Here is a 26617-nt window from a genome sequence, read left to right as displayed (position 1 = left end):
TGCCCCTTTGAAGTAGGCGGTCCGAGTTGTGAAGTTGTAAAAAAAGGACGCGGAGTTCAATTATAGATTGAATGTGACGTAACTCAATAGCGTTTTTACACCATACAATACAATCCATACTAATTTATATAGCGCTTTCACAACAAAAACGCAATGGGGAAATCTACTGTAATAGCTAATTCTGGACACCATTTACAAGATGATAAATATTTGTTTATTTTATATGACATTTATATTGCCAGTTGAAATAACATCACGTGACAACATAATTTGTACCGACTGCAGCATGAAGATATGTCGTTATCTGCCGGCATTATTTGGGGAAATGAATTAACTGCTTTTCAAATAATCCTTTTTATCAATTAACGAAATAATGAAGTCGCTTTGCTGGAGGCCAAAATGTGTTGTTATTGTCCAGAATAACAATTAGTTTTTCTGTTCCTTTCCATCGTGTGTCCCCCTTCTCGCCTTTATTTCTTTCCTCTCTTTTGCAATTCAAAAAGGTTTCCAGAACCTAACTTGCATATACAGTATGAAACGCCAACATTCGTATCGGTGGCATTCAAAAAAATACCCAGCAATGCATCCAAATCCGACGCGCTGAGCGAGCGAGTCTTCGGTGTCCAGGGATGATGTCATGTTTTCGAAGGCAACCTGCAACATCCGGGTCCTCCCCGAGTGCCTCTTCTCACCAACAGCTAACGGTAGCTAGCAAGCTGTCAAGTGGAGAGGCTGGGGCAGACCTTTCAGCTTCCCCCTGGCTTGGCTTCCCAAAGCCTCACGAAAACAGAAACGCTCATCTATTCATCGCGATTGCCTCTTGAGATAATGTAACGCATCAAGGTCGTACCCAAAGAGAAACCTCAGCTCAAGCGCCATTTCTATGCACTGGGTCTTGTGTGACGATTGCTCTTTGCTAGTCGGCTAACCTACCCGAGCCTAAACCCAGCCAAAGCTCACTTTCATCGCTGGACGTGAAACTTCCCGTCCCGGTCTGAATTCGAGCGTTGGTCACCACCTCGACAGCTGTTGCTAGTAACCACTATTTTGGACATTCGGTAAGTCGTGAAATGACTGTCGTGTAGCAGATAACTTGAAGACTCGGCTAAAGCTAGCTTCGTTGGCAAGGCCGAGGTGTTCTCCTTGTATCCCGTAATGATAGCATACTTTAGCTTAGCACAAGTTAGCTGTGAGGGACAAGGGTCAAGGCCCGCAAGTGAGCGAGGGTGTTTGTTTATTTGCTTCGCTGTCTTAGCCGCGCCATTTAGCTTACATACGTCGTTCATCAAAACAAAAATAATTCCAAACTCTCAACAGGTTCGCGATTACAATGAGCGAACCGTATGCAATGTTGCTAGCCTTATATCTGCCTAAATCGCAGTTATCGTTTAACTGGACAGTCTGTTAGCGACGCGAGCCTTAGCTTTGCGTGCTAGTAACGAATGCTTTGACTACTTTGAAATAGCCTTTCCATTGCTGGTCGCCCCGAAGGTCGTTGATATGTTTCGTTGTTTGAATAAAAATGTGCTTCCCAGAGTTAAGCCTTGGCCCCAGTTAGCGAGTTGAACCTGGCGAAAGGGCGTTTCAATTTAGTGCACACTAACAGTGTACCTAATATGTAGCTAAAATATGTACACAGGCCTTCTATTTTTAGAGCGGTCTGTTTGAACGCCGAGTTACTAGTCTATGGAAGCAAAATTGTTTTGATTTTGAATGAAGTTTTTACTCAATTTGGTCCCACAAGGGGAAATAAGAAAATCGCCTTTTTATTTTTGTATAACACCCCAAATAAGCAACGTTCCCACGACAGGTCAACTGTATTTTTGTTCCCCATGTGTGACATGTATTTTCTTTTAGTTCGTGTCTTTAGTAGACTTTCCGGGGCGAAGTGCTGTCATGTAAACAGAGCTGAGGACATAGGGAATTTGTGTATAGAAAAATGAGATGAGTGTTCACGCCCAACATAAGTCACTTAAGCCTGAGCCATGCAACATCATGTTTTGTGTGCATGTGTATGAACGACTATATAAAAAGATTGACAAAAAAATCCAAATTGGACGACATTCACAATCAGAGCCAAATAACACACACGGAATGAGGTTGAAGGCACCTCAGTAATAGTTAGACGTAATAGTTAGGAAGTAGACTTGAATTTCAACTAGTCCCCCCACCCACCCCATTTGGTGCTGCTCCAGTACAATACTCTAATTGTGACCTACCAGTTCCAAAGTCATGACAGATGAGATACCGCTACCTCTGTATACAGTGCTGCTTGATTTAAATATCAAAAGACACGCTATATGTCTTTCCACAGGTTTCAAGAGGGACACGATGGGGGCATTTCTGGACAAACCAAAGATGGAAAAATACAATTCCCATGGTGAGGGTAACAGCCTGCGTTTTGGGCTGAGCAGTATGCAGGGCTGGCGTGTCGAGATGGAAGACGCGCACACGGCAGTGATTGGCTTGCCTCACGGTCTCGACCCCTGGTCATTTTTTGCTGTTTATGATGGGCATGCTGGCTCCCAGGTGGCCAAGTATTGCTGCGAGCACCTGTTGGAGCACATCACCAGCAATTCAGACTTCCAGAGCGCTCTGCAGGAGGATCCCTCCGTGGAAAGTGTGAAGAACGGCATCCGTACAGGTTTCCTGGAGATCGACGATCACATGCGAACCATCTCGGAGAAAAAGCATGGCGTGGACCGAAGTGGCTCCACCGCCGTTGGCGTGATGATATCACCGAGCCACGTCTACTTTATTAACTGTGGCGACTCGCGAGGACTCCTTAGCCGTGGCGGTGCTGTGCACTTCTTTACGCAGGATCACAAACCCAGTAACCCTCTGGAGAAGGAGAGGATCCTGAACGCCGGCGGCTCGGTCATGATACAGCGAGTTAACGGCTCCCTTGCTGTATCTCGGGCCCTAGGAGATTTCGACTACAAGTGCGTGCATGGGAAAGGCCCTACAGAGCAGCTCGTCTCTCCCGAGCCTGAAGTTTATGCAATCGAGAGATGCGAAGAGGATGATGAATTTATAATTCTTGCTTGTGACGGCATCTGGGATGTCATGGCCAATGAAGAACTCTGTGACTTCGTCCGGTCACGGCTAGAAGTCACTGATGATCTTGAGAGAGTCAGCAATGAAATTGTTGACACTTGCCTGTACAAGGTATGCCATTTTGACAACAACAAAAAATACCTGTGTGTTCTCACAAAAACTCTAACCCACTCTGTCCTTTTGTGTTTATTTCACAGGGTAGTCGGGACAATATGAGTGTTGTTTTAATCTGTTTTCCCGGTGCTCCAAAAGTCTCTTCAGAAGCAGTAAAACGAGAAGCCGAGTTGGACAAGTATCTGGAGTCAAGAGTAGAAGGTAAACACAATAAAACCAAAAACGAAAAATGTTGACTGCTGAAAAATAAAGTATAATGCTATTTTCGTGATAAAAATGTTTTTGGGGGGAATTATTTGCATTTTTATAGACAGTATATATATATATATATATATATATATATATATATATATCGTATATATCGATATATATATATATATATATATATATATAGATGTGTGTGTGTATGCATGTATATATATGTATGTGTATATATATGTATGTGTGTGTGTGTGTATATGTATATATATATATATATATATAAGATATATATATATATATATACAGTAAAGTCTCGTTATATCGATATTCAAGGGAGTCCGAAAAAATATCGATATAACCGGGACTATCGATATATCCGACCCTGTTTGCATGTAATTTTCTCCGTGCGTGCATAGAAATAGTATCGATATAACCGGGACTATCGATATATCCGATATCGATATAACAAGACTTTACTGTATATGTATATATATATATATGTGTATATATATGTATATATATATATGTGTATATATATGTATATATATATATATGTGTGTATATATGTATATGTATCTATGTATATAGGGCCAGAGTTACCAGCACAATTTTATTTCGCTGACGAAGCTCTTTGAATGAGTGAAACGTCCGACACCTTCAAAGAAGTGCAGGTAACAGAAACATTTTCATTGGTGGACCACTCCTGTACGACTGAGAGCCTACACAGACGCACAGTTATTGGTGTTCCTGACACTGTCTATAAAAATGCAAATGCCAATAATTTCCCCCCCCCCCCCCCCAAAAAAAAAACATTTTAATCACGAAAATAGCATTATACCCTATTTTTTTGTGTCGAGACATTTGTCAGTTTCCATCTGTAAATATTTATGTTTGACCTTCCCTTGTGTCCAAAAGTCTTACTTGTTATTTGTGTTTTTTTTTTTGTCTTCCATCAGACATCCTCAAAAAGCAGGGAGATGAAGGCGTACCAGACTTAGTCCACGTTATGCGGACGTTGGCATCCGAGAGCATCCCCAACCTCCCACCCGGGGGAGAGCTTGCAAGCAAGTATGTGACCCCTTTATACTTGGAATGAACGTGAGTGCTGTACTCATTGTTGAAGTTTTTATGTTTTCTCTTCTCCAGACGAAGTGTTATTGAAGCTGTGTACAACAAACTCAACCCCTACCGAAGCGATGACACAGTAAGTATCCCAGTTTGTCCTTTCCAAAGGCCTTTTTTACTCATTCAGGCTTTGGGTTTGATTGAAGTACGCATGTTTTTTTTTTTTTTTTTTTTGATGTGCGACCCTCAACTTTAACCACTGTTGTACGATTTAGGTAACACTTTTTCCTCCCTCAAACATCAAGTAATGCACCTGAAGTGTGATTACATAAAATATTAACTGTGGATCAATAGTTTTCAAATGTAGAATAAATAACATTATTTTTTCATAATTGCATTCATCAATATACAAGACAAATTGCAATAATCCTGAAAGCAACCCAAAAATGTTCCCTACAGTAATCGTCTGTTTTTTTGAGGCGGAACCAAAATTCGTTGTTACCTAAGCAACTGTGATGTCATTTTCAGTCGGCAGACAGCAGCAAAATGTCCACCCAATGAGATGGAGTAAAAGATTTGGATTTTACTTCTCAGCTCATATTTTTCTAAACAAAATATGCATCAAAATGCCTTATTTTCCGATGTATAAGGCGCACCGAAAAGCCTTAATTTTCTTTAAAAGATGACATGCGCCTTATACGCAGGTGCACCTTATATGAGAAGTAGCCATTACAGGTCTCGTAACTACTGTCAGCATCCCGCCCCCCTCTAGAAGAAGTAGTGCGTAATCCCAGCCGCTACTGAAGCGCCTTATAATGTGGTGTTCCTTTTATTTGGAAAACATTTACATATTTCTACATTATCATACCCGCCAACTACTCCGGTTTTCATGATCCCATTCCGGTTTATGTTTTTTTTTTTTCATGAAAAATTACAGTTTCCAATGAAAACAATAAGTCAAAAATCATCAAAATAGTAAATACAACAACAACTGCATCTGCTATTGCAAAGTTGAAGTATTCTGCATGAAAATAACAACAATTGAAACCGTATTTATTAAATATCATCGACAAAAAGTAATGGTTATGCTGTTATTCAATGGGACGGGTAATTCTTTTTTCAGGTCACAATGCGTCGTTTATTTTTCCTGATGCGAGTAATTTGAACAGGTTAATTTTTGAAATCCTCCCTTGTTATGTGCATTGAAGAAGTCAAGTTATATTTTCCCTTATAATTCAGTCTTTGCACATAACGTATATATAAGGGAGTCCAGTGAAAAGTCTGAAAGTTTTTGTTTTACAATTTGCAGACTTGAGGACGTTTTGCTCAGGCGGTATATTGAATCTCGCGAGCTGCATAACCCGTGGCTCTTAACCACAAGAAAAGACAAACTACTACATTTTAGCAGATTGATCTCAGTTCAAGAAAAAAAAAATCATGTGCAAGTCAAAGATTCGTATGTATTGAACTCATCTACTCTCTTCTCAATTTTCCATCGTATTTTATCCTAAAACTCACATAATTGTGCCATATTATCATGTTTTTCCTTTGTCATGGGTGGGAGGAAAAAAACATTTGAGTTCCATGTCACCATGTGGTATCCACATCCACGAATGCTACGCAATCCCAAACTGAAGGGCCATTTATAAAATCCCCATCAAAAATGTTCCATTCAAATATATCAAGTTGACATTCCATTGGCTGCCTCGCGCAATTTTTTATTTTTATTTTGGCTGTAGAGCACAAGTAAATCATTGAACAGTGCGCTTCCCAAAAAAAAAAACAGGTTTTCTATCTCATTGCAGCAAACGGGTCCCTTTGAGGTCCTTAGTCAGTTCAATATTTGAAACAAATGAGAAGTCCAAAGTGCACTGGTGACTTGAAGGTCTTAATTTTTGCAAAGATTTTCAAGGTTTACAAAGATAAAGCGCCTTGCAGTTTTCTAAAGCAAAGTGGACTGATTGCTTGGCCCTGCCCTAACTTGGCTTTCAAAAAAAAACCTTACAAAAAAAAAAAATCTAATTTTTGACTCACCACTCCCATTGTGTCATTGTCCTTTCCAGATAAAAAGCTTCAACCGTAGTCAAACATTTAGTGTTGAGTGCAGCCAAAACTGCTAATGTTGCCTTCCAGGCCTTTGGCAATGGTTCCCCGATCGGTTTATTTTATTGTAATTTATTTAGTTATTTATTTTTGTCTACAGAAGGTTTTTGTCATATGTTAGTGAGTCACCAAAAGTAGAACATAACACAACTGATGGTTGAACGGAAATTTTATTTTATCCCCTTAATTGTCATATTTATTTTTATGGGGGCATTGAATACAAATTAAACTTACTGAAACTACATATGTACTGTATTTTCCAGTGTATAAGGCGCACCGGAGTATGAGGTGCACTCTCAATGAGTGGTGTATTTTCTAACCTTTTTTTCCATATATGAGGCACACCGGACTATAAGGTGCACCTACAGTGAATGCAAAACGTTTTCCAAATATAATATATAAATATATAAAAAAAAATCAAAATATAGGGCACACCACATTATAAGGCACTACAATAGAGGGTAGAGTTTTAGGCGCACCTGCGTATAAGGCGCAGGGTCATCTTTTGAAGAAAATCAAGGCTTTTCGTTGCGCTTTATACACCGGAAAACAATTGAATGAAAAATTGAATGTTTATTTGGTCCTAAAACTCAATATTCTGTGAGTCCTCCAATATTGATTATAATGGCAAATGTTTCGGTTTTCAACCAAATCGGGTTTTGAACTGGTTTCTGCAACGGACCGTTTTTCACACTTAGATGAGATTCATTTCATTAAGTAACAAAACATATTGTCGTGCACACACACCATTTTATTTACTCATTTGCTGCCATTCCCGTATTGATTCGGAAATTGAACAGCATGCCGTAGAGTGCCATTCTGAAATTTGTTTGGGTTTTGTTTTTTTCCTGAGGGGGGGTGCCGATAAATCGCTGGTCAAACCTTTTTCCCTTTCGTGAAGGGGCAGCATTTGCCTTTTGTCCATGTTAGCGCTTCGTTGCAGCTTCAGCTGTTGTTAAAGCGCTATATAAATCAATATGTATGTATTGTTTTGTATTTTGTACAGCTGCCCCGATTTTAAGTTCAGATAACTCCAGACACATATAACTTGGGAATTAACTCTTTTTTTTTTCCTGATGAAAGGAGGGAGTCGAAGGTTCCTTACACTGAATTGAATGTTTATTTGGTCCTAAAACTAAAATATTCTGTGAGTCCTCCAATTTGAGTGAAAATGACAAAAACCCTGGCACTGGTCTGTCAGTGAATGAGTTAAGGGGCTCAGAACATCTTTAAAATAAAATAGTTCATGGTCCTACGTAACCCATGAAATTTGTCCAAGTACATTTGGTTGGTAAAATGATATCCAATTAATCGATCCTAGAAATATTAAATCATAACAGCCTTCAGCGTGTATCAAATATTTTGCTTATACAGAAACAGTGGGGTCCAGTTTTGGTCAATACATATATAATATTGGGGCCTGAACACCATCAAAATGCAGTTGAATTTCTAAAATGGAACAAAATCCATTCCTAAGGTACAGTCCATCAAGTTCCTAAAAAAAACACATTTCCCATTGGATAAAATGACACTCGCCACCCACTTGTCTTACAAGTATAACTGCAATTCCGTAAAACTCAAGGCCAAGCAACAACGTCTCCTTAGCCCCGATGGCACCTTGAAGATGATGCGGGTGATTATGACATACGCCTCCAAGGCCATTGTCTTCACGTTAAACTGACATTGCCCATCTCCTTTGCATTCTTTTTTGAAATGAACAGTATTATTGTCATTTTAGGCACGTTATACAGAACGACAAGGACAGAAATGCGTGGAGTGTTTTCCTACATAGCCACCTTCTTCTGTTCACTCATTAAAGGAGGAAAAAAAAAACAAAGACATTGCTGGGACTTCATTACAAAAATCATCTCACTAATTAGAGACTTGGTTATTAATTCAAGTTCAACCGAAATATTACTCATGTTTTCAATTCGAGCAGCTTTTACTCAGCGAATAGACATAAACACTAAATGTTCATTTTCTCTGAGGTTTCTACATTCACCAATATATTCGTGCAATTTTTAACCAACCATCATAACAATTTAAAGCTACGTTTCCCAGGGCTCTAATGCTTGCATATAACTAACACGTCTTGAAGCATTAGGAACACCATACAAGAACGTATGGTTAACAACTTTTGTCAATTGGGGGGAAAATGTCAAAAAATGAAACTTAAATTGTGGAAATATGTTTGGTTTTCTCACCTCTTAAATCATTCACTGCCAGATGATGCACACAAATTTGCCCACTTCAGTGGCAGGGTTTTTGTCATTTTCACTCAAATTGCAGAACAATGAGTTTTAGGAATACATATACATTTAATCCAGCGGAAGAAACCTTAGACACTCTTCTTTCATCCGAAAAAAGAGTTAATTCCTAAGTTACATGGGTCTGGAGTTATCTGACCTTGAAATGGGGTCTGCTGTACAAAATACAATATAATACATACATATTGATTTATTTAAGTGCTTTTAACAACTGAAGCTGCAACAAAGCGCTAACATGGACAAAAAGCAAATGCTGCCCTCTCGTGGAAGCGTAAAAATATTGCTAGAGGTCTGACCGAAGCTTCAAATGCACCACACGCAAGAAAAAAACAACCCGAACAAATTCGGGAATGGCGCTCCACGTCATGCTTTTCAATTCCTGAATATATATATATATATATATATATATATATATATATATATATATATATATATATATTTTCTGTTTGACATCTTGTCCATATCAACCAATCATTAACCCTTACCATATTTTCCGGTGTATAAGGCACACCCAAAAGCCTTTATTTTCTTCAATAGATGACCTTGCACCTTATATCCACAGACTCCATATAGAAGTAGTGCGTAACCCCAGCCTCTACTGTAGCACCTTATATTATAAGGTCCTTGTGCCTGTGATGTGCCTTATATTTGGAAGTTTTACATATTTATATATTATATTTTGAAAACTTTTATATAGTTATATATTATATTTTGTAAACTTTTATATATTTATATATTATATTTGGGAAACTTTTTTCATTCATTGAAGGTGCGCCTTATAGTCCGGTGCGCCTTTTATATGGAGAAAAAAAAAGAAAATCCACGATTCATTGGGGTTGTACCTTACACACCGGAAAATACTGTATAATATATTTTTGTCTTGATACGCAATGAAAAATAAAATATTTAGGAATGACTGCCATCGTGATATTCTACCTTGATTTTCAAGGGTCCAAAAGTATTTGAACAAGGTGACATAATTGAAAATATAGCCATCATTTTTAATACCACAATGTTATAAGATGTGTGCTTATACACCGGAAAATACGGTCAACCGCCATGTTAAGGCTTCCAGGTCAAAATAATTTTTATTTTTATTTTTATACAGTGATACCTTGGCTTACGACCAACCAACTTTTTGGTTTACGAACGTTAAACTTATGAACATTTTACCTGAGCATATGAACTATTTTTTGGGATACACATGGAGCTGCCACAACGATTGATGTGTCGTTTGCGAACGAGCCCGTTCTCCTAACAAGAAAATGGCAGTCGGCTTGTTTCGGTCCTCTATTCCCCGCCCCCAGTCTTCGGTTGAAGCCACGTGATTGGTCAAGAACGCGGCAGTGAGGGGGGGTTTACAGACAGAGAGGGAGTGAAGCCATCCTCCAAAAAAAGAAAATGGCACCCGACATTTTTTCGTCCTCTATTCCCCGCCCTCAGTCTTCGGTTAAAGCCACGTGATTGGTCAAGAACGCAGCAGTGAGGGGAGGTGGTTTGAACATTAAAGAGACAGATCAGACAGAGAGAGTGACAGAAAGGATAGAAAACAGTGAAAATTGGACTCGTTTCAACTTTGATAGTTCAAAAGCAGAGTGTAGACTGCAAGGTTAAAATATCCCATCAATCAGGCTCCACAAATAACCCACACAAGCCATCTGTATACTTGATGCAAAAAGCTATCAACGAAGCTAAATAGAACACAATTGTTGAGGAACAAGGTAAAATTTCGCAGAGAAAGCACCTACAAGGGGCATAGGTAAATAAAACAACTTTATTATACAATACAGTTTATTTCGTTAATTATAATACCATAGCACATTTATTGTATATAAAATAAAAGGTATATTTTGTGTAGTTTTAAGGCTTAGAAAATTAGAACGTAGAAAATTATGTTTTATGGAGACCTGGGAACGGATTATTCTCATTTTAATGGTTTCCTATGGGCAATAATTTTTTGGGATTCACACTTTTTGCCTTACACACTCTGTCTGGGAACCAATTAAGTTCGTAAGCCAAGGTATCACTGTAATGTAAATACCGATGGAATTGGGAGCGGCGTCTTCAGGCTGTTCTGCTTCCTTCTCCTCTCCCGTCAAGGACTCGGCGTCCACAGACGACATGTGGTAACGCAGCGTCGTGGCGCCACTAACACAACATACCGTTTACAAACCACCATCCTCTCAAGACCCCCCCCCGCCCCCAACAGCAGCTCAGCCCAGCTCAAGCAGTCTCGTCTTGCCGTCACTGAGCTTTTTGGTTTCTAAGAAGGGAATTTCACGGGGAGGAGAAGCAGGAAGAGGAAAGAGGGAAGAGGACTTGCATGCACACAAACGTGGAGATAGTGCAGCGCCAATCCACTCTGGAGTTCAGGACCCCACCCCCAAGACCCTACTCAGCAGTCTCGTTCCCCCCGCCCCCTTTTTATGTTCACCCATCCTAATAACTTCCCTTCTTAAGTCAAACATAACAAATGAGTCTACATGGCTTTCTATCCCCCCCCCCCCAAAAAAAAAATAATAATAATCAGCTTATGTAGTAGTTTTTTTTTTCCGTTGTTGTTGCTGTAATTAATTTGATTCACATTTCCTTGTGTGCGTTTGTATATTTCTGTTTTTTTTTTTTGTGAAGTGCAATTGTCCTGTACAAAACAGCCTGTATTTAATGCAGCTTGACTTAAGTTAAAAAAGAAAAAAAAGATGAAAAAAGACAACCTTTTTATGCACTATTTGCCTTTTTCCTGCTCTTCTGGAATTTTAACCCTTTTCTTACATGGTGAATATGACTTGCTTGTCCTACCCTCGGGCACGATGCCTCCACGCTTATTTTTTTTGTTTTTTACTTTTGACTTTTAGCCTCTTTCCTCAGTTGGTCAATGCTCCTTCAAAGAAACGGGTAAATTGTATAGTTGACAGCACAGTAAGCTCTATATCCAAAACCATTAACCCACCCTCATAACCCCCACCCCCCTGCCCCTCCTCCGTGTGCTTTTTAGGAAGACAAAAAAAAACATGTATTTTATTTTTGTATTTTTTTTTTTTCTGTACGCGCTCCAATAATAACGTTGAAATGTCATTTGAAAACAAAATCAACCTGTTTGACTCGATACTGTGGGCGGGTGCTGGTGTGTATACACGCATGCGTATCGTTGTATTCACACACACACACACACACACACACCAGGCTGCTTTTTTGCGGGGGGAGGGGGGGGGGTTACAATGTTTTTTTTTTTTCCATATCACATTCAAGGTATGTTTTTTTATTTATTTCTTGCATCCAATTTTGAACAATTTGACATTTAGGAAGCCAAGTTTGATTGTTGTCCCAAAAGGACTTTTTCATGGCCGTCTTACACAAGTCATACAGTTTTATCCCCCACATCACCCCTTGAATCATGTTTTTGTGTGTGTGTGTGTGTGTGTGTGTGTGTGTGCATGTGCACAAGCTGTTCTCTTTGTAACTTTTTTTTCTGTACCACGACCTTTGACATCCCAATTTTTTTTAAATGGTGGACAATTTGGCTGGTCCACACAAGGGACAGGAAAGGAAAAAAAAATAGGTGGAGCTCACGTGTGTCTTCTCCCATTGAATACATGTTGACTTAGTGTGTGTGTGTGTGTGGGTGGGTGGGGGGCTGTGCTGGGGGGGGTGTGGTCTCTTAAAAATGATATTGTAATTGGACTGATATGAACACTTGAGCACTGACTATTTTATGGTGTGACCTCATAGGATCAATTGTTGGCTCAAATACTTTGTTGTGTGTGTGTGTGTGTGTGTGTTTAGAGGGGGGGGGGGGGCATTCATACCAAGAACAAATCCGCTGATTGTAAAGTGTCGCTATGGTTATGGATCGTTTTATTTTGGCAGTGGTGGGGGGGTGATTTTGCTGTGCGCCCAAACCAAGTGGGGCCACATAATCTAGTTTGCTGCTAGCGCCAATGATTTGTGTGTGTGTGTGTGTGTGTGTGTTAACCTCATGTATTACCCAGCCCCCCACCCCCACCCACCTCCTTCGTCATTGACGACCCGCCCCTTCCCCACTCACAAGGCAGATACATTTCTTCAAGAGGAAAGGTCTTTATTTCTCCTTTATTTTATGCTCTAAAAAATTGCTTTGTGGAAAATTAATGTATGTATATATTTTTGACTATTAACATTCAAGGAATAAATATGTTGTTTGAGTTAGATTTTTGTTTTTTCCCCTCTCTCCCGTGGACAAAATGGGATTCTGCTTTGTCTTGGTCTCCTTTTTTTTAATATAGTTTGTCATATTATGATTGAAATCCTTTCATGCGGCAATCCGGTCTTTAGGCCGTTCCAATGTCATGGTAATATGATCCTAAAAATGTATTTCTTTCCCAAATGACAATCCCTTGCTTGTCGTGGGGTCGTAAAATCTTTGACTCAATTCTTTCCACAACCACTTTCTAACCTGCTATGTGGTGGCGTTATTTATGTGTTTTCCTTCTAATTTCGTCATCAACATGAAGTTTTCAGACCAAACAAAGTACACAAATTGTGTGACTTTCTCGGTCAGGGGCGTTCGTGACGTGACGTCAGGAATCGTCACTAACTCGAAAACAAGACTTCGTGAATATTCAGCGTGAGTCTTAAAACGTAAAATATAGCTATATGCCGAGGAATCTTTGGAAAATACGCTCAGTAGAAGTCATTTCAAGCGATTTTACAAATTATGGACAAAGCCTGTGGGGAAGCGTCGGTTGTCCTTTAAAGGTTGTGAATCATTTGATCAAGTGGTGGCTCGGTAAAGTATAAATATCCTATTACGTGTGTGTGTGTGCGCGTGTTAGTAAATAACATACATTAAAAAATGGAGTAAAAGAATTAAAAGACTTACAATCATGACTTGGGGTGTTTGAATACAATGTTTTAAGATTGACACAATAATTATAATCAGTTTATTTGATAGCTTCTCGTTGAGATACATTCATGGCATTTTTGTTAACTGTCGTTTTTTTTCTGATATAAAGTTGAAGAAAACAAAAATGAAGTCCACCTGATTTTCTGTCTGGTCTTACCACTGAGAAGACTTCAGGTTTGTCAATTGTAATGAATAATTGAGTGTGTTCAATATCTCAAATTGAGTGCATTCAATATCTCTCGTGTTGGAATTAGCCCCATTGAAATTCTGATACATTCATTTAATTGTTCTTGGAATATGGATTTTTTACCCAAATACAGTAAAGTCTCGTTATATCGATATTCTCTGGAGTCGGAAAAAATATCGATATAACCGGACTATCGATATATCCGATCCTGCGGCATGTAATTTTCTCCTTGAGTTCATATAAATAGTATCGTAATAAGCAGTACTATCACTATAACGAGACTTTACTGTATATATATATATATATATATATATATATATATATATATATATATATATATATATATATATATATATATATATATATATATATGTGTATATGTGTGTGTGTGTGTATATAATATGTGTATATATGTGTGTATATATATATGTGTGTGTATATATGTGTATATATATATATGTGTGTATATATGTGTATATATATATGTATATATATGTGTATATATATATATATATATATATATGTATATATGTGTGTATATATATATATATATATATATGTGTGTGTGTGTATATATATATATATATATATATATATATGTGTATATATATGTATGTATATATATATGAGTGTATATATATATATATATATATATATATATATATATATATATATATATATATACAGTAAAGTCTCGTTATATCGATATTCAAGGGAGACCGAAAAAATACCGATATAACCGGGACTATCGATATATCCGACCCTGTTTGCATGTAATTTTCTCCGTGCGTGCATAGAAATAGTATCGATATAACCGGGACTATCGATATATCCGATATCGATTTCACGAGACTTTACTGTATATATATATATGTGTGTGTGTGTGTGTGTGTGTGTGTGTGTGTGTGTGTGTGTGTGTGCGTGTGTGTGTGTATATATATATATATATATATATGTGTGTGTGTGTATATATATGTATATATATGTGTATATATGTATGTATATATATATATATATATATATATATATATATATATATATATATATATATATACACGTATGTATACGTGTATATATATATATATATATATATATACACGTATGTATGTGTATATATGTATGTATGTGTATATATGCGCATATACATATATACACACATACTGTATATGCATATATATATATATATATATATATATGCATACTGCATATATAATTCGATTTGTTTTCTTTTTCCCTAATACTACTCTGCAACCAACTACTCTGCAAGTGCGAGTCACTGCCATAATCATAATCACTGATCTCTATGTGTCTAATCAAATTTTCTCAGAAAAATATACCCCCCGCTGCCACCCAAAAATGTTTCTCCTTGTTAGCCTCATCTGATGTGTCCTCTGTGTTGTCGTAAGGGCGATCAGATATTTGCGATTGGCACCTTATTGTACATCGATGTACTTTGTAGTGTTTGCAATGAGGTTCATATGCATCCCCACCCCCTTCAACCCCCCCCCCCCCCCATCTCCCCTCCCTCACTGTCCAGTTCATAATAAGCTAACCAATTTGCCTTACCCGCTCTCATCACGTCGCCCACTACTTGTTGAAAAAAAAGCCCAATGAGGAAAACAAATACAAAAAAATGATGAAAAACATTCAAATATTGGCTTTTTTTTGTCATTCTGGAGTGTCAGACAAACACTAGTGTGATCACAAGGTGACCTCGAGAGCATCGCAAGTGTCTACTGTGCTATATATGAATACATTGAAGAATAGCTTTGAAGTGTTGTCGATAAGTATTGTCAATGTTGATTCAAATGCTCCTCTGTGAGTTCTTCTCTGACTACTGCATATTTTCTATGATGTTTCAACTCCATCGGCAAGACACAAACATAAGAAAGGAAACAATCGGGGAGAGGGAGGTGTACCGTACTGTGTTGTCAGTTGAACAAATTGCATTCCTCGCTTGTAGATTTGATGCGTTTCTCTCCTTGCTCCTGACATTTTCGACCCAAACATTCTTTGTTCTTTTGTTTCTTCTATTATTTTAGCCTTTGAAGTTTGAATAAAGTTTCTAGTTTGCAGAAGGTATTACCAAATAAATTGGTTTTCGTCTTGTATTTGTCATTTGATGGCTTTTTTTTTTAATCCGGCGGACATACTGATATAGATTTTTCTTTTAATTAATTCAATTTCAAAATTAAAATTCTATCACCAAGATAATAGTTTATTTATATAACCTAATAGTTTAATATTTTTTTAATGAGGCTCATCTCCCAAATACAGTGATACCTTGACTTACGTACTTAATTGGTTTCCAGACAGAGTGTGTAAAGCGAAAAGTGTGTATCCCAAAAAATAATTTCGCATAGGAAACCATTAAAATGATAATAATCTGTTCCCAGGTCCCCATAAAACATAATTTTCTACTTTCTAATTTTCTAAGCCTTAAAACTACACAAAATATACTTTATTTTATTTAAAATAATTTTGCTATGGTATTATAATTAAAGAAATAAACTGTACTGTATAATAAAGTCGTTTCATTTACCTTTGTGATGGCCGTTGATGGCTTGATGGAATGGAGTGGCCGGTTTTATTTGATGAGGAACGTAACCTTCTTTCACCATCTTGAGGAAATATCCCTTGTAGGTGCTTTCTTTATTTCTAATTTTACCTTGTTCCTCATGAATTGTGTTCTGTTTAGCTGGGTTGATAGCTTTTTGCATCAAGTTTACAGATGGCGGGTTGTTTGTGGAGGCTGATTGATGGGATATTTTAACCTTGCAGCCGACACTGCCTTTGAACTGTCAAATTTGAAACGAGTCCAAATTTCACTGTTTTCTATCCATTTTGTCACTCTGTCGTCTGCCTGTCTATTTAATGTTTAAACCACCTCCCCTCACTGCTGCGATCTTGACCAATCACGTGGCTTTAACCGACAACTGGGGGCGGGGAATAGAGGACCATAACAAGCCGGCTGCCATTTTCTTGTTAGGAGAACGGGCTCGTTCGCGAACGAAACATCACTCATTGTGGCAGCTCCGTGTGTATCCCGAAAAAAAGTTTGTATGCCAAGGTAAAATTTTCCTAAATTTAACGTTCGTAAACCGAAAAGCTCGTAAACCAAGGGGTTCGTAAACCGAGGTATCATTGTCCAGTTCTCCAGAGCTTCTTTTGAGTAATTACAACCCCCCCCCCCCTCCATCTTCTTACCACCTCTTTTGTCATTTAATGTTCCAGTCAACTAACCATTCCACCATTTTGCTGGTTTTGAACCCCTCCGTCTCTCCCTCCCCCTCCCTGCTCTAAACGCATGATGATGTTGTCTCATCAGGAAGTGGCACTTGTCTCGCCTCGGTTGTTGAGAACGCGGGTCAGACCAGTCCAGTGCCAGCGGGATTAAGAAGCATGGGAGGGTTTACGGCTGAAAATGTCACCAAAATGTCACGGGGCCTGTTAAAAGGTCAAATATTCAAATGGTGCTCAGTGGTGAACGGTTAACGCATTAGCTTGGACAAACAGTTACTTTTGGTGGAAGCGCTACATTCACACACTTCTAATCACAAATTAAACAGCGCCTAACACTCAGTTCATGTAAATGTTCGACAAAGTACAGGTTTGAAACACATTGTTCACGAGCTGAGCACTTTGCTTTGATTGATAGGAAATAAATTCTGATCTGAAATGGGCAGTTCAGGTTTAAAAAAAACTCCCAATATGGCAGAGTCAATGCAATTTTGCAACAAAGAGATGTGAAACATCAACAATCGGCATTTAGAAACCGTCAGGCCCTGCAAGGCCTTCTCTGCTGGCCTAAAAATGAATTGAATCACAGACTAATGTGAATTATATTTTGTCCATGAATTCTTCCTAAATAATCCACATTGTCTTTCAGCTTCCTTTCATTACATTTGAGCAGTTGTGCTGCTTCCAGATGTATATTTTCGCATTTAACCAATCACATTTCAGTTATCATTTGTTACCCAGGTCAGAAATCTACCTGGGAGGCCTTCAAAATCAGTTCTGCAGGCCCTGGAGCATAAAAATCTATGTCGATGGCAACTCAAGGCCTGCTGGAAGGCGCAGGAAAGGTCAGAGTTTTCGCAAAATATGATTGGCTAGTTACTAGCAAATAATATTGCGATTCGATGAGGTTATCATGAATTCACACAGTAAAACCCTGCCGTGTGTGGCTGCCGCTGCTCACCCGCAGAAAAAATCTCCTGTAACTGTAAAGTGTCCTTGAGAGGTTTTAGAGGCGCTTAAAAATGAAATGTATTATTATTATTATTATTAAAAATTCGAACAGTATTCGACAGTATTTCTTCAAGTCACAAGTTATTACCTGGCCAACAGCACCCTCTAGTGGACGTGTAGTAATATCACACCACACTCGCAGCTGTTTGATTCAGACGTAGCACTACTGAAGGTTTAGGAATTACTTGCACGGTCAACTGCTGTAGAAACTGTACAGGTAACATCCGACTTACGACAACCCGACTTACGACCATCTGTACTTACGACCACGCTCTCCATACCCTATTTTTAACATTTAAAGAGGGGGAGTTGGCGAGGCATTTAGCCTCCGAGTCTCTCTTCAACATTTTGAATGTATTTCGACTTACGACCATTTCAACTTACGACCACTTGGTCGGAACGGAACTTTGATGTAAGTCGGATGTGACCTGTATTTTGAAATCAGGAAGTAGGCGAATATTTTTTCATTGCACTGCATATGTTGTGCATGGGGGGGGGGGATACAACTACTTTCCAGTTGGCGTGAAATCTCAAAAAAACAAAAGGCACACATGAGCGACAATCTCGGAAGCTCCATGTGTTTCTCTCCTTTGTTTGCATAATCACATTGCCAAACTACCATTGCCACCTGTGCACCTTGAATAAACCTCAAACCACCGGATCCAGCATCATCAAATGGGGGCTGGCTTCTCATCCGTATGCTATTGTTGAAGCGCATGTCATGCTCTGTTTGTCGCGAATAAAAAAAAAAAACGACAAAAATTCTGCGCCCCTAATTCAGCTGCTCCGCATCAGTAAGAGTACGGGGCTGTTAGGACAAACATCCTCTTTGAACTTTGTTGCACGAAGAGCTGTTTTGTATGTTTCATCATATTTTTTGAAATAAGGGTTTGATTTGGTAAAAGGTGGAGTTTTTGAAGGGGGGGGAGCTCAAAATTACAAATCATTCAAATCCATATCGTGCAAACATTTGTTTTAAAAACGTTAAACAAAAAGAAATCTCAAAAATCCAATCAGCTCGAAAATAGCGAACCAATTACTGAAGCTAGCAGCATGCTAGCATGTTAGTCTTACGCCAGTTTTGTTTGATGTTTTCAAAACGCGTGCACCGCATTTTCCGTACTTTTAAGGTGCTTCTTAGTGTGAGCCGCACCTTCAATGAATGGCCTATTTTTAAACGGTTTTCATATATCGGGTGCACCGCATTATGAGGTGCATAGAGTAGATGTGACAAGAGTGGCTGCCATTGCGTTTTGCGTCCACAAGATAGACCTTTGCTAATGGGAATACAATACAATGCAAAACACACACACACATATATATATATATACAGTAAAGTCTCGTTATATCGATATTCAAGGGAGTCCGAAAAAATATCGATATAACCGGGACTATCGATATATCCGACCCTGTTTGCATGTAATTTTCTCCGTGCGTGCATAGAAATAGTATCGATATAACCAGGACTATCGATATATCCGATATCGATATAACGAGACTTTACTGTATATATATCGTGATACCTTGGCTTACGAACTTAATTGCTTCCCAGACAGTGTGTAAGGCGAAAAGTGTATCCCAAAAATTAATTAGATCTATCTATCTATCTATCTATCTATCTATCTATCTATCTATCTATCTATCTATCTATCTATCTATCTATCTATCTATCTATCTATCTATCTATCTATCTACATATATGTATATGTGTGCACACACACACACACACACACACACACACACACACACACATATATATATATATATATATATATATATATATATATATATATAAATTTTGATTGTAACGGCTCAGCATTTTGCCTCTCAGTCGAAACCAAAAGCCGCGAGCAACAAACACGAGTGGTTGTGATGGCGGGCAGCTGTCAACAAATTCCACAGCTTCGGCGCCAAAGCCGCGATGACCCTCTGGCGGGAGTTGACATTAATCCTAAATCTTCCAGTCAGCGAGAAGGCAATGAGAGGACACAATGCGGTGCTGGGAGCTAATGCTCAAACGGACCAAGGTGCCGATGCTAATGAGGGGATCGGCCGCTCCTGAATGAGCCCGCATCATTTGATGTCCTCGTTTACAGCCAGCCGTGTCTCAGAGGTGAAGGATAATGAGGATTCCCAGGGCAGCGGCTTGTGTAAGCCACCTCATGCAGGGTCGCGCATGAGAGGACGCGACGAGCTGGTTGGGGGCCAGTGGGGGGTCATGGTGGTCAATAGCTTTCAGAGCTTCGGGGGTGGGAGCATGTCAGCCATGCTTGATATGCTTGTTTGTACACTAATCGTCCAATCACTGCAACCACTAGATAGATAGATAGATAGATAGATAGATAGATAGATAGATAGATAGATAGAGTCAACCTCGGTTTTTGAACGTTTCGGTTCTCATCCCATTCGGTTTTCAACCAAAAATGTCATTTTTTATGCCCCGGTCTACAACCGAAATTTGGTTCTCAACCAAACTGAGTGCATCTGAATGCATCACTCAACTCCCCTCCGCTTCCTTATACGTCACTTCCTTATATGTCACGTCTTCCTCATTGTCTCATTGTGACCGACGCATTAATATTGTTGTTGTTTTATTTTTGTGAAAATGCTAACCTATTTGGTTAAGATCTCCTGAATAGTATGATTTTAAAGCAAGCAGAGGATGGTTTGAAAAGTTAGTGTGCCCTGTGTTTGCCCAAAGACAGCTGGGATAGGTGCCGACACGCCGCGTGGCAGAAAGATAGATATTTTATGTACAGATGTTAATGTTGATGTTAAAAATAGGTGAAAATAAAAGTTTGCTTTTATAGAATTTTACACATGACCTGCTCTATTATTAAGTTTTGTATCCGGTTTATGCGATGAAATAGTTAAAAAGTTGTTTTCTCGACTTTGAACGGATTAAGATTTTTTACATTGATTTTAATGGAAAGTGCTGTTTCGGTTTTTGAACAAATCGGTTTTCGAACAGGTTTCTGAAATGGATTATGGTCGAAAACCGAGGTATCACTGTATATATATATATATATATATATATATATATATATATATATATATATATATATATATATATATATATATATATATATATATAGCGTCAGAGCACCAATGCATATATAGAACTGTCGCAGCTTGGAATTGAAGCGGATTTACGGAAAACGAGATGTTAGTAGACAATATATAATGGAGGCTACACTTTAGTGTTTGCTTTCAACATTTTGCTCACAGCAAACGTGCACATTTCACCATGACGTCCCTGATCCACTGGTGAAAAGGACGACTTGATCGTCTTCTCATTCATCTAAAAGTGCTTCATACAACAAAGAGGGTGCAGAAAGTGCTTAAGATTAAATGACTGTGTCTTTTGTGTTGTGTCACGTTATTTATTTCGTTTTTTTTGTTTTTGTTTTGACTTCAAGATGGCGCCACAAGAGTGGCTGCCTTTAGAGAAGCTCCTGTATTTTGTTTTTCTACTTCTTCCTTTCCTCTTACTTTCTTCACTTTGCTGCTGTGAAATGTAAATTTCTCCACTGCGAGACTAATAAAGGCCAATCCAATCCATTATTGTCAGAACGCTACGATCGCTATGAGGCGTGTTTCAGGTATGGGGTTGGTGATCTTTATTTAAAAAAAATGATTCAACTGTACTTAAATTTGTTGTTTCGAGCACATTGTTTTTAAACCTTTCTGTGGTTTAAAAAAACTGCCCCCAAAAGTCAAAACAGTTCCACATTTTAGGGTGTTTCTGACTTTGAAGGTTTTCTTCTGCTCCTCAAACTATGTTTATCATGATGGAAGTCTTGTGTGATGTATTGTGACATTTTGGATTGTGCCGCCTGTGTACAAAAGCCACCGAAAGCCTCACAAAAAGAAAGCAGGGCATTGTCTGGCGAAGGGCAAGAATGAGATGAAATGCAATTATTTGCTGAATGACATTTTTTCTAACAACCTCATCGTCTCTACACCGTATACGTGTTATTGTCTGGAGGCGCTCCTAAAGGCGCTTGCACTATTTACGTACCTTTGTGGCCATCTTCTATCAATCTATGGGAGGAATTTTCTTCATCTCTTTGTACGACATGGCGTATTGTCATCCACTGTATTGATGTCACTCTTGGAAAATTGTTTTTCTTTTTTTCATATCCAGCCAGTTGGAGTGTCTCGTTGTGGCTTTGTGACTTTTTTTTTTTTAATACTGTTTGTATTAGTGTATTCATTGGACCTCTTAAACACTTGATGCGTTTTGAGTTCCGTTTTGAATGGAAGTACAGCGTACAACTCCGTGACGGGTGGTTCATTTAGCCCTTGAGTGGGGAGTTTGCCCCACTCAATCCACTTCATCAATACTAAAACAAAAACACAAATCAGCCTGAACCACATCGATCATCTGATGCAGTTCAAGGATCAATATTCAAATGTTCATTTAAAAATATCACACTTGGTCCCTTCAACTGACTAAATATAACAATAACATTAGGCTGGACACAATCTTAATCAATATTGTCGTCAAGAGTGACAATATAATAATATATATATATATATATATATATATATATATATATATATATATATATATATATATATATATATATATATAGGTAGTTATATATATATATATATATATATATATATATATATAAACTATATATAGCTAGCTAGGTAGCTATATATAAACTATATAGCTATATATATATATATATATATATATATATATATATATATATATATATATAGCTAGCTAGCTAGCTGTTTGCTGTCTGGCTAGCGGGTTTGCTTTCTGGCTAGCTATGATATCGGTTATATCGATAGTACTGCTTATTACGATACTATTTCTATGAACGCAAGGAGAAAATTTACATGCCCCAGGATCGGATATATCGATAGTCCGGTTAAATCGATATTTTTTCTGACCCCCGAGAATATCGATATAACGAGACTTTACTGTAGCTATATGGCACATCTGGCTATCTATTTAGCTAGCTATCTATTAGGTATCTTTTGGCTATCTATCTAGCTAGCTAACTATCTATCTATCTATCTATCTATCTATCTATCTATCTATCTATCTATCTATCTATCTATCTATCTATCTATCTATCTAACTATTAGCTATCTATTGGCTATGTAGCTATCTAGCTATTAGCTATATGGCACATCTGGCTATCTATCTAGCTAGCTATTACCTATCTATTGGCTATCTATCTAGCTAACTATCTATTAGTTATCTATTGGCTATGTAGCTAGCTAGCTATTAGCTATATGGCACATCTGGCTATCTATCTAGCTAGCTAACTGTTCACAATCTATTGGCTATCTAGCTAGCTAACTATCTATCTATTAGCTGACTAGCTATCTTTCAATCTATTTGAGTTACTTCTGGGTTGATTGAACGTTGGCGCGTGTGGCTGCCGCTGCTCACCCACAGACAAACTTATCCTGTGACTGTAAAGTGACTTTGAGAGTTTTGAAAGGTGCTTATAAATGAAATGCATTATTATTATTATTTATTTATTATTATTATTAATAATATTATTAATATTCACAAGCCAAATTGGTTGCTAATTGTGGGTTTTCGCCTTATACTTTTAAATTGTAATTTGGTTTGGATTAGCCTTTATTAGCCTGGCAGATGAGAAATTAACATTTCACAGAAGCAAAGTGATGAAACTAAGAGGAAAGGAAAAGAAAAAGTAGAAAAACAAAATACAGGAGCTGCTGTAAAGGTAGACACTTTCCCGCGCCATCTTGAAGTAAAAAACAAACAAATAATGTGACACAACACAAAAGACATACAGTCTTCAATCTTTATCACTTTTTGCTCCCTTTTTGTTGCATGAAGCAGTTCTAGATGAAATAGGAGAGATCAAATATTCCTTTTCACCAATGGACCAAGGAATTCATGGTGGAATGTGCACGCCTGCTACAAGCTAAGTTTTGAAAGCAAACACGGTGCTGTAGCATCCATTGACAAAAATAGATTGTCTCACATCTCCCGTCCCACGTAAATCCACTTCAATTCCAAGCCGCGACAAAGCGGGGCTGTGAAAATGCTGCCCATCACAGGCGCAAAAAAAACCTCACAAACATCTTGCGTTTGGGCCTTGCTCTATTCTCCCACTCCCCATCGATGTCCGCCAACCTTGCGCATGAGCTCTGTAACGTGCTCGAGCATGCTTCCACTTAGCTTCATTTCACCATCGCCAGAATTCACCTGCTCTTCTCCTCCCCAGGATTCCGACGTCCTCGCCTTCCGTGGTTTCAGCTAAAACAACAACAACAGCTAATCTGGATGTTTAATCAAGCCTCCATTGCCATCGTTTCCTCTTGTTCATTCAACTTTTCATCCTTGTGTACCGTATCTTTTTTTAAATACAATTTCTTTAAATGCATTGCAATGAAATAGCACAACAAAAGTCAAAGTCAGCTCTATTGTCAAATATACTAATATCAGTGTTTGAAATAACGCCTGCCCGGAGGCCCGGGGCGTACAACTTTTACGTTAGGCGTACAACTTTCAACACGTCTCGGCCCGGGTGGCCGACAACTTCTTCAAGAAAAAGAAAAACATTTGTTTTATTAAATAAAGCAAAAGCTACAAGTAAATCGCTACAAGCCACGTGGACTCTTCTTTCTAAGCGCCTTTCAAAACTTTCAAGTACACTTTACAGTCACGGTATAGTCCGAAGCACGAAACAGGCTTCTGATTGGCTGCCGTGCCGAGTATGCAAATTGCCAAACGAACGTTCGCATTTTTGCATACTCGGCACGGCAGCCAATCAGAAGCCTGTTTCCAGCTTCGGACTATACCGTGACTGTAAAGAGTACTTGAGAGTTTTGAAAGGCGCTTAGAAAGAGGAGTCCACGTGGCTTTTAGCAGACAACGTCACGCAAACATTGCATTGTGCACCATGACGACAAACGATAACTGGAGCAGAATCTTCAGAAAGGGATATTTACCATAAATTAAGCAAGGGAGCATCTGTGGTAGGTACTTCCTTAATTTAAAAAAAATATTCAATGCAACGATGTTGTTGTTTTTTTGCGATTAGTCGTCTTATTGTGTCTCAAGTTGTGAAAAATGGGGCAGGCAACTTTTCAGAGTTGTCTACCCTGGTGTCCGCTAACTTTTTGTCATGAGTTTCAGACACCGCTAATATGCATGACGTACAGCACAGATGAAATTACTGTGCTCTCGGACCCAGCGTGCAAGGCACTTAGAGTGATTTAAAAAAACATAATAAACACGAAAAATGCCAATTTGCCGGGAGAGGGCAGCCGCTGCGTGTTCACGCGCCGCCATCTTGGGGAAAAAAAACGCTAACAGATAACCGAATGTGTGATACGGTACAAGTCAACACAGTTCAATGTCAAATTTTCCACGATTGTATCTCTTTCTAGTCGCTCTACTTTGGTGAAATCCGCCACCGTGAAGCTAATAAGAGAGCGATGTGACCCCCTTTTGATATCGATGTCGCCATTTTAAAATTGGACAGCAAAAGAGAAGAATACAGATGTCACGTCATGTCATGGCTTGAATTTGTGAACTCAAGAAATCGATCTTGTTTGAGTTGTTAGTCGAATTAAATACCATGAAAATGTGCAGTGTGTAGCCATACATATTCACACGCACAAAAAAACCTACAAAGGTATTTACATGGAAGAATTTATCACCATGACCGATATCGACCCATGAATAGTTTTCTGCTTGCTTCCTGGTCACTTTTATTTTTATTTTATTTTTTATTGTGCTGAGATTTCTCCAGATTCTCTGAATCTTTTTGATGTTATGATCAAATTCCTGAACTCTTGAGTTGACAAACTTTGTTCAGAGACTATTAGATTGTGTGAAGTGGTGATCCTCTTCCCATCCTTGCTAATGAACCGCTGAACCTTTTGATGGTGTGCCTTTTTTTACTCACTTATGACATCTGTTCACCTGTGAAAAGTTCCAAACCAGTGCTTTTTTTTACGCATCCGTCAACTTTCAACTGTCTTTTATTTCTTGATTGCAAGTGGCTATAGGCACCAATTAAAAATAATAATTAACTCATTCACTACCAGAAAATGTGCAAAAATGTGTCCACTCCAGTGCCAGGGTTTTTGTCATTTTCACTCAAATTCCAGAACCCTCAGAATCTTGAGTGTCAGGACTACATACGCATTTAATACAGCGTTAGAAACCTTGGACTCTCTTCTTTCATCAGAAAAAAAAAAACGAGTTAATTCCTAAATAATATGGGTCTGGAGTTATCTGAGCTTGAAATGGGGGTGGCTGTCCAAAATACAATGCAATACATACATATTGGTTCAAGTAGCACTTTAACAACAGCTGAAGCTGGAACAAAACGCTTACATGGGGAAAAAAAAGGAAAATGGAAAAAGCGATAATTCCTAAATTATATGGGTCTGGGGTTATCTGAGCTTGAAATGAGGGCAGCTGTCCGAAATACAATGCAATACGTATATATTGGTTGATATAGCGCATTAACA

At 38.4% G+C, this 26617-nt stretch overlaps 1 protein-coding gene across 2 annotated transcripts; it reads left to right on the top strand.

The window, feature by feature from the left end:
* Nucleotides 1-526: 526 nt before the first annotated feature.
* On the top strand, nt 527-24579 carry ppm1aa (protein phosphatase, Mg2+/Mn2+ dependent, 1Aa). 2 transcript variants are annotated; one of them, XM_089003650.1, is made up of 6 exons: nt 527-1058; nt 2315-3168; nt 3255-3372; nt 4329-4440; nt 4519-4576; nt 24358-24579. In XM_089003650.1, the coding sequence occupies exons 2-6, from the start codon at nt 2332-2334 to the stop codon at nt 24391-24393; spliced, it is 1161 nt and encodes a 386-aa protein (XP_088859776.1). In that variant the 5' UTR covers nt 527-1058; nt 2315-2331; the 3' UTR covers nt 24394-24579. The 2 variants fall into 2 exon arrangements, with proteins under 2 accessions (XP_088859776.1, XP_088859777.1); XM_089003651.1 differs by lacking the exon at nt 24358-24579 and adding an exon at nt 10908-12989 and having other exon boundaries at nt 531-1058.
* The last annotated feature ends 2038 nt before the right edge of the window (nt 24580-26617 follow it).

The sequence above is a fragment of the Hippocampus bargibanti genome, linkage group LG09 (genome assembly GCF_051943395.1).
Source record: "Hippocampus bargibanti isolate YZ-2025 linkage group LG09, ASM5194339v1, whole genome shotgun sequence".
In the NCBI taxonomy this organism is placed as follows: domain Eukaryota; kingdom Metazoa; phylum Chordata; class Actinopteri; order Syngnathiformes; family Syngnathidae; genus Hippocampus; species Hippocampus bargibanti.
This window is presented reverse-complemented; position numbering and strand designations above follow the sequence as displayed.

Coding starts and splice junctions, on each gene's coding strand:
- ppm1aa (XM_089003650.1), top strand. CDS start 2,332: ATGGGGGCATTTCTGGACAAACCAAAGATGGAAAAATACAATTCCCAT. Junction 3,373..4,328: donor TCTGGAGTCAAGAGTAGAAG/GTAAACACAATA, acceptor GTCTTCCATCAG/ACATCCTCAAAAAGCAGGGA. Junction 4,577..24,357: donor CCTACCGAAGCGATGACACA/GTAAGTATCCCA, acceptor TCTCCTCCCCAG/GATTCCGACGTCCTCGCCTT.